Source organism: Callionymus lyra, chromosome 9, assembly GCF_982586985.1.
Source record: "Callionymus lyra chromosome 9, fCalLyr1.hap1.1, whole genome shotgun sequence".
Taxonomy (NCBI): Eukaryota; Metazoa; Chordata; class Actinopteri; order Syngnathiformes; family Callionymidae; genus Callionymus; species Callionymus lyra.
Genome location: NC_141826.1, coordinates 6,636,590 through 6,648,432, shown reverse-complemented (window position 1 = coordinate 6,648,432; position 11,843 = coordinate 6,636,590). Strand labels below are relative to the sequence as shown.

Here is an 11,843-nt window from a genome sequence, read left to right as displayed (position 1 = left end):
GCGATATTTTAATTTGAGCAAGACCATTTGAACTAGTGACGGGGGTGATTCGAGTCAGACATTGTAGCGAAAAACAAGGTAAACAAACTCCTTAAACAAAATAATCGTTGTAGGGTGAACATAACTTACTTGATGAGATAGCTACAGGTTTTATTAAACGTTTCATTTTAATCCAACTTTATTGCAGTCTTGCGTGTCTGTGAACATTGTGCTGATCCAACTTTTTTCGAAAGCTTAACTAGTAGTTATAACGAAAATGCACATATATTAAGATCTCTGTAGATGTATCAGGGTTAGACAGTAGTCTTGGCTCTTTGGGGGGAATAGGAGGTGTTGGGGAGAAGCCTGAGCTAACCAAGGTAAATGTGAATGGTAAAGATGAAGCCATCCCCTAATTCAGTATTACATGTTGGTATTTTGGACCATAAGATTTGATCTCGTGTCCCCCACACAATCTTTGCATTTTATGCATGGCAAACAAAGCACTTGATAAGCTTGTATTTTCTGGTTTGTAAAACTGTTTTTTTTTTTTCACAACATACATTTGAGTTTATTTGTCTTCACCTGCCAAACATTTGTAATTTTGGTCACAAATTGCTTCACTCCAGACTCTTTTCTCTGCTTCCTTCACCCTAAACTCTTAATGTCCATCTTAACCAAACCCACAAACCTCTTTACTATAATTCTCTTCTCTATTACCCCAAACCTTCATTTTTAGCATTATTTGTAAGTAAGTAAGTAATTTTTATTTGTAAAGCACCTTTCACAGACATGGTTGTCCCTACTCTCTTCTGTTCCAAAACACAAGCATATTTGGTTGTTTTTGTAGTTAACCTGCAGAGTAATTTGCAGTGTTTATAATATTCTTCTGTTGTAGATCAAGATGTGTAGGTCAGCCATGGAAGCGGAAGAAGAGATGGAGGGTATGAGGATACAGCTTCAGGAGCAAGAGGAGAAGGTCCAGCAGGCTGCCCAGTTTGGCCTGGACCTACTCAATCAGAAAATGGAGCTAGAGAGCAAGCTAGAGGAACAAAGAGTGGAGATGACCAATGCCTTGGAGGTAACGTGAATCTTCATCAACCCAGCCACATGTCAGCTTGTCTTCATGACAATATGCATTTTTAACAGGATTTGTGTTTCAGGCTCTAGAGCAAGAAAAGTACTCCCTGCAGAGAGAAGTAGAACTGAAGACTCGAATCGTAGAGTCTTTAAAGTCTGACAATGAAATGACCAAGAGCCTACAAAGTCAGAAGCTTCAAGAGGGGCAGGAGCTGTTAAAAAGGGAACATAGCTTGGCTCTAAGTGAGCTCAACAAGAAGGTACATGTCTTGATATATACCATGAAATCCCATCTTAATATCATGAGACCTTCATACTTGTACATTGTAGACATTGTTGACAGCCGACTCGTCTCCTATGTTCTAGGTGCTTTGGTTACAATCCTCTCTTGAAGAATCTCATCTGAATGAGAAACAGTTGAAACACAAGTTGGAAGTACAGACGGAGACGCTCAACAGTAAGACAGAAGAGCTTCGCTCCCTAAGTGAACAAACTCATAGTTCTATGACATCTGACATGATGGAGGAACAGGCGACGCTCATGGATTTGAAGGATGAGAAGGTAAGCTGTGTGTTGGTTTAATCTTGCAGCGACTAGTCAATTAACCGCCTGTGTTTGGTCCAGCTGCACCTAGAGTCGTCTCTGCAGGAGTCCCAGTACAGAGAGAAGCAGCTGGAGCAGACCACTACCAGCCTCCAGCGCCACCTGGAGAAAATCACTGAGGAGAAGGAGGACAGAGAAAAAGAAGCGGTTTCCTATTTTACTGCACTGGAGGTTAACACATTGTATATTTGATACATATTCTTGAATATTGCAGATTTTTTCTCCAAATAAATTTATACTTATACTGTTTTTTCAGCACAGCAGAATAATGCAATATTTCTTACAAGACTATTGTATTATGTTTTATATGATTCATTCTTTTGATTCTCGACCTTAGTTCAACTCTTTCATGATTGAAACGTAATAGTTTTATTTTTCAACTTTAATCAGGCCAATTATTTTGATTTAAAAAAAGTAAGCATCTTTGACTATTTTAAATTATTAATTATTTTTTGTCAACTGGAAAGCTTATTCCTATTCAACCGTCAGTGTAGTAAGTTTTTCCATAACCCGTATTAAGGTGAGTCTTGTGTTTCTATATATCATTGCTTTAGAAATCTCGAGAGGGGAATCGGGACCTCCAGATCCAACTTGACCTGCTGACTCGGCAGGCCCAAGATCCAAACAGCAAAGGGAACTCTTTGTTTGCTGAGGTAAATTCCACTTCTGTCACTTTGCTGTGACACATGGTGTTTGCTTGACAATATGGTCACCTAAAAGTTAAACTCCCTTCTGAAGCACATTGTAAATCAGATCATTTTATATTGTTATTTTGCAGTTGGAGGACAAGCGCGCCGAGATGGAGCGGCAGCTTATCAGCATGAAAGTTCAGCATCAGTCTCTGCTTAAGCAACATGCTTTTAGCAGGCAGCAACAGCAACGCATGAAGGTTCACTCTGGTCAAGATATGAAGTATAAAAATGTGGTCATTCTAAAGGGATTGTCCATGTGTTTTTTTTTCCAGGTCCAGATTGCCACTCTGATGCAACTGCAGGGTACTAGAGCTGACCCTGCTCAGCTGGAAAGACTTCAGTGCATGCTGTCCGAGAAGAATGGAGAGATCGAAAACCTCATGACAAAACTGCAGAGGCTGGAGAGGTTGGAGGTAAGATCTTTGGACCTTGTGGAAGGCACCGTTTTCTAAACGTATAACCTGATGGATGGCTTATATATGTCGGATAATCAGAATTTGGTTTAACTGTCATAAACTCTCTCTTATTCCTCCGTCACTCTAAAGTTCACTGTCAGAAATGTATGTTGTTTTTTTTTTAACTTTCTGTACAGTCATTGATGGCATCTCAGCCAACAAACCCATCAGCAGCTGGGGGCGCAGATGTCCAGGATGAAACCTATTACACAGACCTGCTGAAGATGCAGCTGGCCAAGGCTACGTGAGTTTAGATCACTGGAGCGAGCACATTTGAATATGTATTGTATATTCAGCATACGTCTTGAAGAGTGTCGGATCATGATTTGAAAAAATGTTGCCATATAACATATTGATAACATATTTTAAAGCTTCAATACAGAGAAAGATTTATTTAATTGATTAAATGTTTAATGTTAATCAAGTAAAAGTGACTTATTAATAACCTTGACCTCCACTATAGGTAAGCTACTCCCATTTTGCTTAAAACTCTTCATTGGCTATATAAAGATAATCGACACTTGATGGGATAAAATAAGTAAAGTTGTTTGAAATTGATAAGGCAGATATCTCTGTTTCTAAACGGCCTACAAGTATAATTATTGTGACGCTGCATGCTTGTGTGTCTCAGGACACATTCTGAAGGTCTTGGGAAAGAACTTTCCCTCCAGAGAATGAAGTCTCTTTCAGAGAGTCAGAGAGCTCTGCAGCTGGAGAGGAAGCTCTTCATGTCTGAACAGATACTGAAGCAGGTAAATGATTTAATTGTCTGAATTCACATGTTTACATTAAGAATACTATTTGCTATGTGGTTAATTAGAATGTTCCAGCTGAACTCACACTATTATTTAAAAAAATGATGTGACACCATAAACTATTTGGGTAACATTGGTTTGAGTTGAAGTGAGCACTTTAATGTAGCTGTTGATATGTGGAAAAACTGACTTTTTTTTTTTTACATATACACTGAGAAAGGTGTTTTTATGATGTTTCATTAAACCCATCAAAACCATTTTTTTCATTTTAATAGTAATAATTAACAAAAAAACGTTTAATAATAAACCATTTAACTGTATGGAATTGTTTAATCAATCTTATTTACATTTTCGCTTCTACTTTTTTAAGAGTTCTATTCTATTAAAAGTCATGAGGGATTACAAGGGTACAGTGCTGATGAAATCTTTGAAGGTGAAGCAGTTGACGTGCTCACTTGTTTTCAAAATCACAAGACCCCTGAATGATGACAAATGGTATTTTGTCAAAGCATGTAGAAATACACCTTTGCTTGAGATAATTAAACTTAGTAATATGTCTCCACCAACTAGTCCATTTATTCTTTCTGCAAAACACAGTCGTCTACATTTTTTAATTCGTCACAGGCTTTAACTGACTTTTTCGTGTACTTAAAATGTGCGTTTGCTGTTCCTTCACACAGACTCAGAGTGACAAGATACGACTGCAAATGCGGTTGGAGGAGCTACAACACAAATACGAGCCTAAAGGTCTTTACTCAAAACCTTACATTTGGCAGAACATTTCATTTGACTTAGTTTTTTGGTCGTGCATTTTCTGATTTCGTTAATTCATGGTCATCCTTAACTTTTATTTTTACATGTTTTTGTTCTTTGTGGTTTCACCTGTAATAATGGTATTATAATTATTTATTTTAAATGTTCAGTTTTATCACTTCCTTTTTGTTTTAACTTTTGTGTGATAATTTGATTTGTATAATTATTTTCTACACCAAAAAAACACATAATTTTAGCAATGCAATTCGTTTTTTTATGTTAGGATCAGATTGTTTGGACTGGAAATATTAACAGAATATCAATGTCAGTGAAGAGAAAGACTTTACAAAAGTCTCCTGGATTTTTTTTTTCGCCCATTGTTTTCTAGATGAGAAAAGTCGAGGGATCCCAAAAAGGACGAAAGAAAAACTCCCTTTCAGTGTGGCTCCTATAAGTGATGAAGCTGTGCGGGATAACGACAAAAGAGCAGTTACTATGGAGATGGACTTCAGCAAGATTAAGAAAGAAGACTCTGGAATTGACGCGTGTTCCAGCACTCAGGCACCCAAAGACACTAAAGGTGACATACCGTGTGTTCTTTAGAAGTTTATAGTAGTGATAGAAGGGTTACGCATAAAAAAAAGGTTAAAATTCTTTGTGTTTCACAAAATTGGAATTGTTTTGATAGAATGGATACCTAAATGTGTTTCTGTGTTACAGATTTGACCTTTGAGCCCAGACCTGCCAAGTGTGTAAGAATCAAAGAGGAGCCTGAAGTCATCGCTGATCTGAGGTCAGTAGCTTTTGTTCATCTTTCCACGAGTCGAAGAAAATGTAATGTATTTAGTAGTGATGATTCATTTATATTAATTAATACTTTTTTTTTCTTAAAACCTAAAATCAATTCACAAGTGTTTTGTGGTTTCTGGCATTCTTAAAAGCTTGTGTTTTTCTTTTCTTTCCAGCCTTCATGAGGCTGACCGTGACAAACTGAAGGAGCCCAACACCCTAGCGGAGAGCAACATGGAGCAGAACCTCTCACAGGAGGAAGGGAATCTGGAGCAGACCCAACAGAAGAGAAAACCTGAAGAAAAAAGAAAGAGGCCGAGTCCAGTGGAAGCGATTCATGTCAGCTCTAACGACACCATGGAAAACCAGTGTGCACAGCAGTAGAGCGTGTGTGAAGAATTGTTATTTAATTGCATCTATATATTTATCAAAATGTACTTGAGAATGACGATTTTGTTATATTTCCTTTTCATTTATTAAATGTTTTTACATTTCTTTGAATGGATCCGAAGAATATCTTTTTATCTTATGATACTATTTCATCTCCCATCAGTATGTTGCTAGATATAAAATGGTTGCATTAAAAAGAGAAATCCTGTACTGAAGTATTAATTTGTGTTTTTTTTAATTAAACCTTGTTGGAGATCTAGCAAGAGTACACCCAAGCATCAACAGTAAGTTTGTTTCTGGCCAATAATACGCCTCGTGTGTACAAGCATTGTCAATAAATTACTGGAACATACTTTCAAATGTACCTGTTGAAAAAATTATCTTGCAGGAAATATATGATTCTCTTGAATATGTCCGTAACCTGGCTAGGATATCGTTTAACTCAGTTTTGTATTTTCTTGAATTCATTTCATAGTTTCCAGCTTTTTTATTTATTTATTTGGGAACTGTTGTACCTCCTCCTGACCAGTTAGTGTCGCTGTTTAATCTCTTACACCCAGAAATAAGATGAAGAGCTTCAGACACTGCTGCTATTGTCGACGTCACGATTCTGGGTAACTTGCGATTTAAAAACTACGAGTTTTGAGAATATTTACAGCTACTCAAGCTGCATATAAGTGGCTCTTTTGTATGTTAACAACAACATGTTAATTCAACCTTCTTATTTTACTATTTCTTAAACTTCAATCATTCGGATATATTCAATTAAACTAACCATAACGTTCTCTGGCGTCACTTTCAGTAACGACTTGTTTACAAACATTGGGTAAAATGAAATTGTAGAGCTAAGAGCATTGTTATTTGGACACAGACACTTAGAATTTAAAAATGTGTTGGGGAAAGTAGCATAAATGATGCTGTTTCTATGATTATTTCTGAAGAAGACTCACTGATGTAGTGTTGTATGACTCTAACTAATGTGTTTCTGTCAGGTTTTGTGAAAGTCATGGTCAGAAAGTGTCATATCTGGACGTGTCTTCTGCTCTTCTGCTGTCATGTTGGATCTTTTGCACAAAAGGTGGGTTTATTCACTTGACTTCATAGGCAAATATTTAATATATTATCTTGATCCCAGCTGTGAAAATGATCAAATGAATTAATCAATAGTTGTTTTTGTATTTGCATTTAACCTTAATATTAAGGCTACAATATAGGTGAGACTATAGCAAATAATATACATTTTTAATGGAAAGGCAACTGTGTTACATTTCCTTGAGTATGAGTTTACTTCGGTATACATTTATCCTCAAAAGAATTTCCCAATTGTTCATCTGACAGCTGGCTCAGAAACCTACCTAAAAAAATCGATTGATCTTCTCTGAAAAATATTGCCGTTTTAAATGAATCAATTTGTCTTTTTTTATGGAATATTATACTAAATAATAGTTTTTCTCTATAGATGGTAATAAAGAGGCTGCACATATTTCAATCTCTTTACCTTCCATGTGTTCGGTTCAGAGTAAAGCAGCTTTAAGCGTGGTGGAACACAACGAAGCAGTTGAGGATGATGATGAGGTCAGTGTTGATGAAGAAGAACTGGAGGTGTTACAACCGACAGAACAATGGCAGACTCTCCAGCCAGGTGAGACTTAAAATGTCATGTTAAATACCGTATGGATAGTCTGTTCATTCACCCCACCTGCATTCTCTTTCACCTTCTTCACCACATCTATTCACAATAAGGTTATTAAAGGATATTTACAGAAGAGTGTTTATTTCATAACATTTTTTTTATTAAACACACACCACATCGGTTAGTAACAAACCGTCAGCAATGTTCTTTTTAATCAGGAAACTTGTATTAACACCACCTCCAACCAACTTGCATATTTTGACGCTTCAAATAGATGTCTTTGTTTGGATTTTCTAATAAAATTAAGACAATAAAACATCATGGCATACTTTCAAATAAAATGCTAAATGTCTATTTAAATTCTACTTGTATTCATCGATAAAAATGTGAAAAGGGATTTAGTAGCAGCTTTCTAAATAATAATAAAAATAAGAATTCATAATGTAAAATATACCTGCAAACTAATTAATGATTGTTTTTATATTTAATTTATCTGGTTAATGGAATTTATTTAATGTTAATGTTAATGTGAACCTTATTGCACTGTGTCTGCACCTCAGTAGTGATAGTCTGATGAAGAGTTATGAAGCAGTGTCATGTTTTTTAGAGGTCAGTAGGTGGCGCCATCAGTTTAAAAATGTGATGTTTCATTAGAACATTTGCTGCTATTAAAGATTATTTGTCAAACTCCTGCTCACGGCGATGAGGATCTGAAGATCAACGGGACTCAAAATTAATCTTACCGCACCACGTCCCCGTTGTGATGTTCAACAACATAAAGTGAAATACCTTTTTAATGTACAAGATTAACAATGTAATTTGAAGATAAAAGAATATGCTTACTGAAAACAGCACTCATGACAAGCTTATAGCTGTAAATTAATTAAAAATAAAACACATCTTTAAGTCTATTACTGAAGGAGGTGCTTGTGAAGTAGGATTGGTTCATTAACATGCCAATTAGCTTATAAACAACCCTGAACAATACCGAAATGATTGTCTTGATGTAGATTGTAAACCAAGAGTCACGTTCATGATTATACAAGTTAAAAAACATTTCTGTCCTTTTTTGTTCAACTCAATCTTGATGTTATTTGAGTAACAATCGATATCCAATTTGTTTGATCACATGTTTTTTTTACTGTATGACTCCAACAAGTAAATTGTGTTGCCTCGGAGTGAGTCAGAAATGTGTGTGATGTGTGTGTGACTCCAGGTCAGGCTGTACCAGCAGGTTCACACGTTCGACTGAATCTGCAGACGGGCCAGAGAGAAGTCAGGATGGGGGAGGAGCAGCTCAAATACTTGAAACCACAACAAAAGTATTACTTTTTCTCATAACTTTAACTTCATGATTCAGGCTGGGACATTGGGAATATTAAGAAATATTTAATCTGTAAAGGAACACAGATGAAAATGGTGAAACCTTCTTCAGTGCTGATGAACTCAAAAAAGTTATGAAGAAGATCAAGGAGGATCTAAATCCTACAACACAGAACCCGCAAAATCAGGTTTTATATTTATTTATGTAACTAAACAATAATCAGTGATGATGCTCTTAACTGATCTCACCCTCAACCCCCCAGTTTCGTCCAATTGAGGAGCTAAAAAGGGACATGGAACAACTGGACATGCTAATTGAAACAGATGTTCAGGTACTTAATGTCATATTACTTTCCTTCCCTGCGAACAAGAACCCTGGACCTGGAGAAGTCTTTCCAACCTGGACAGAAAAGAAAACGATTGAACAATTCCTTATTTAGTATTTCTGTCTATAGATATTAAGGCGACTGCTGAACCAGTTCAACAGCAGTAGCACCAGTACACAGCAGAGGCTGAGCATCCTGGAGGAGCTGGAGTACATGGTTCACCAGGTACTATCAGGTCTGTCAAGTCAGCCTGTGGCTCACCAACTTTACTCATTGTGTCTTAACAAAATGTGTTTGCGTGTTTCTTTTAGGTGGATAACGCCCAGAGTTTGTGCACGATGGGTGGTCTGACTTTAATTCTTGAGGGTCTGAACAGCTCTGACTCCAGGCTACAGGAACACTCAGCCTTCGTGTTGGGATCTGCGCTGGCCAGGTGTCAACTTTAATGTCTTATACCAGTTCCCTCTAACTTGTCAGTACATTTGTTTGGTTTCAATATTTACTTCTTTAAAACTCTTTTGTTAGTTAACCCAATAGGTTCCTGTCCGTCTTTGACTTCTTCAGATTTAACCTATATATCGCTTACATAACTTTTTACTTTGATTTGTTTGGTACAATTTATTAAGTTCTTATGTCAAATAAAGTAGAATTTTCATTTTCAAAATACACCAATAACATGAAATGGAGTAGGAACAATATATTTATATATAAATCAGTTAAAAATGCATGTATAGAGTTTCACTTTCAAAAGGATATGGACACATTTTCAAAACTAAAAAGTTATCTAGAATAATGTACAGTATATAAAAATAAAGCGAATTTGCCATATGATGATGATATATAATGGTGTTAGACTAGACTAAACTAAAACAACTTCAAACCTTTTTTATAATCTTCAATAAAAAACACCCCATTTCTTTTGAAACGGTTATTTTCAATTAAAAACAATAACTTAGTTTTTTATTTGATTTAAAATATGTTTTTGATTGAAACAACTTTGATGGGATTGATGAATTAAGTCACAAATTCCATACATATAATATGGCACACACAAAAACACCAAAAAATACGGTTTTCACTCAACTTAAGTTTTTGCATTCAAACACTTGAATGTTATATTTATAACCTTTTTGTTTTATGAAGTTGTTTTTTTTAAATAATAAAGCCACACATCTTCCTTCGTAGAACTGCTGCTCTCTGGACAGAGACTGTAGAATCCTCCTAAAGATGTACGCATTGAAAAACGACTTTAATTTTACTTTAGAATTAATTACCAATTTATTTTATAATTAATTACATCTTTCTTTGCTACTGAAATACTTTAATGGTCTTATTTCAAGCTTAAAAGCCTATGATTTGGGCAAGTTCAATGATTATTAACCACTTTTCTTCTGTCCTCAGCAACCCTGAAGTACAGGTCAAGGCAGTGGAGAGTGGAGCACTGACCTCACTACTGACAACACTGGCCACAGCTCATCCCTTCACTGTCAAAAAGAAGGTATACACTTGCAGAATCATTCAGTGATGTGGAAAGATTTTGTTAATGATGAGATTATTTTATCTTATTTTCTAATTAATAATACAAAGAACTAAATTCTCCTACAGGACAAAACTGTTAACTCACTCACATTAAAGACGTGAGAAAAGCTAGATTTTCTCAGGCCATTACCTTAGATCCACCTCTTTAATGGTTAAACTATAACAGTTAAAATGTTCTTATCTTGGTTCTTCAAATTACTTCTTTACCAGGGCTGTTTATTGGTAAGAATCTAGCAATATGATACGTATCATGATACAGGGGCAACAATACGACATATTTTGATTTCTCTTGGCGAACTTGTTAATGCTTTAATTTGTTTTGAAACCAAAATATGTCCAAACATCAACTTTAAAAGCAGCTGGAATCAACTGTATCCTCTTGTCCTCAGTCATCCCCAGGATCTTGTGGGATTTCATTGTTCCGTTAGCTAAAGAGGATGTAATGAAAGCTGCCATCAAGAGGCTGGAAGTTAAATTGCAACACAAAAATAAACATCAGTGTAAATATTTGCACAGCAATTATTATAACATTTTTTAATTCTTTTTTTACACACACTTTATTGAAATATAAAACCTTAAAATAACTACGATAAGAATGTAATATTTGTAATGATTTTAAACCTAAAAATGTTTTTACTATTATTATTATTACTTTATTTTTTCATGCATGTTCAACATGTTCTTCACCTGCTAGGTTCTGTTTGCTATGGCATCCCTCCTACGTCACTTCCCCTACGCACAGCAACACTTCCTGTCACATGGTGGCCTTCAGGTCTTGTCAACTGTGTTCCGAGGGGATAGCAGAGGTGCCCTCCGCGCCCGCATCGTCACCATGATCTACGACATGATCCGAGAGAAGGTGCAGCTCTAAAGGTTCTCTGTATGGATCAGTGTGCAACTACTTGATATTCTTATGTGGTTTGGACAACCAGGAACTCATGTCACAAGAGGATGATTCCAGCAAGCAGGAGCGTATTCGTCAGTACTCTGAGGTGTCCTTGCTGGAGCTGCTGTTGGAGGAGGGCTGGTGCAGCATGGTCCCTCAGCTGCTGGAGTCTCCTGAGCATGACCACAGAGAGAAGGTGATCTCACCAGTCCTCTTTTGTGTTGTGTTGATGACCGTTAGCTTTGGTTTGGTGCAGCAACCTTTTTACATTTTTGGACAAAGATTGCTTTTCAGGGATGACTTAAGCATGTTCATGTATGATTTTCAGGCCCTGCACACGTTGTTGGCCATGTCTCCAGCATGTTTGGGTGTGTTTCAGTCGGACGGTGGTCTACAGGAGCGACTTCTCTCTCTCTGGCTTCAGTACCAGGACAAGGCTCTGGAGGAGAACAGTTACTTCGCTGAGCTGTCAGTTTTGATCGATGAACTCCAGAATAGAATATGAGAACTTGGAGTCGATCTTTTACCAGACACAAAATAGACTAATAAGTATTCTTCATTCTTTAATAAATAAAAACAAAAACATTCATGAAGACATCCTGTTTTTATTTGTAAAATATTCAACCCGCCTTACCCGCCT

General features: G+C 36.4%; 2 protein-coding genes across 3 annotated transcripts; both read left to right on the top strand.

The window, feature by feature from the left end:
* Positions 1-41: 41 nt before the first annotated feature.
* On the top strand, positions 42-5,607 carry spdl1 (spindle apparatus coiled-coil protein 1). 2 transcript variants are annotated; one of them, XM_087798880.1, is made up of 14 exons: positions 42-78; positions 878-1,060; positions 1,143-1,319; positions 1,426-1,620; positions 1,684-1,833; positions 2,217-2,315; positions 2,441-2,551; positions 2,627-2,767; positions 2,947-3,053; positions 3,441-3,561; positions 4,245-4,311; positions 4,706-4,897; positions 5,038-5,110; positions 5,283-5,607. In XM_087798880.1, the coding sequence occupies exons 2-14, from the start codon at positions 884-886 to the stop codon at positions 5,488-5,490; spliced, it is 1,818 nt and encodes a 605-aa protein (XP_087655006.1). In that variant the 5' UTR covers positions 42-78; positions 878-883; the 3' UTR covers positions 5,491-5,607. The 2 variants fall into 2 exon arrangements, with proteins under 2 accessions (XP_087655006.1, XP_087655007.1); XM_087798881.1 differs by lacking the exon at positions 42-78 and adding an exon at positions 236-359.
* A 474-nt stretch (positions 5,608-6,081) lies between these two features.
* On the top strand, positions 6,082-11,792 carry sil1 (SIL1 nucleotide exchange factor). Its single transcript, XM_087798817.1, has 12 exons — positions 6,082-6,110; positions 6,489-6,574; positions 7,015-7,138; positions 8,346-8,451; positions 8,565-8,640; positions 8,716-8,784; positions 8,908-9,003; positions 9,090-9,211; positions 10,180-10,276; positions 11,012-11,176; positions 11,250-11,399; positions 11,532-11,792. The coding sequence occupies exons 2-12, from the start codon at positions 6,503-6,505 to the stop codon at positions 11,706-11,708; spliced, it is 1,254 nt and encodes a 417-aa protein (XP_087654943.1). The 5' UTR covers positions 6,082-6,110; positions 6,489-6,502; the 3' UTR covers positions 11,709-11,792.
* The last annotated feature ends 51 nt before the right edge of the window (positions 11,793-11,843 follow it).

What these genes read in the sequence shown, in the direction of transcription:
- spdl1 (XM_087798880.1), top strand. Translation starts at nt 884, where the DNA reads ATGTGTAGGTCAGCCATGGAAGCGGAAGAAGAGATGGAGGGTATGAGG. An exon ending in ATGCAGCTGGCCAAGGCTAC is followed by an intron (nt 3,054 to 3,440) that starts GTGAGTTTAGAT and finishes TGTGTGTCTCAG; the next exon opens with GACACATTCTGAAGGTCTTG. An exon ending in ACACAAATACGAGCCTAAAG is followed by an intron (nt 4,312 to 4,705) that starts GTCTTTACTCAA and finishes ATTGTTTTCTAG; the next exon opens with ATGAGAAAAGTCGAGGGATC.
- sil1 (XM_087798817.1), top strand. Translation starts at nt 6,503, where the DNA reads ATGGTCAGAAAGTGTCATATCTGGACGTGTCTTCTGCTCTTCTGCTGT. An exon ending in ATGGCAGACTCTCCAGCCAG is followed by an intron (nt 7,139 to 8,345) that starts GTGAGACTTAAA and finishes GTGTGACTCCAG; the next exon opens with GTCAGGCTGTACCAGCAGGT. An exon ending in TAATTGAAACAGATGTTCAG is followed by an intron (nt 8,785 to 8,907) that starts GTACTTAATGTC and finishes TTCTGTCTATAG; the next exon opens with ATATTAAGGCGACTGCTGAA.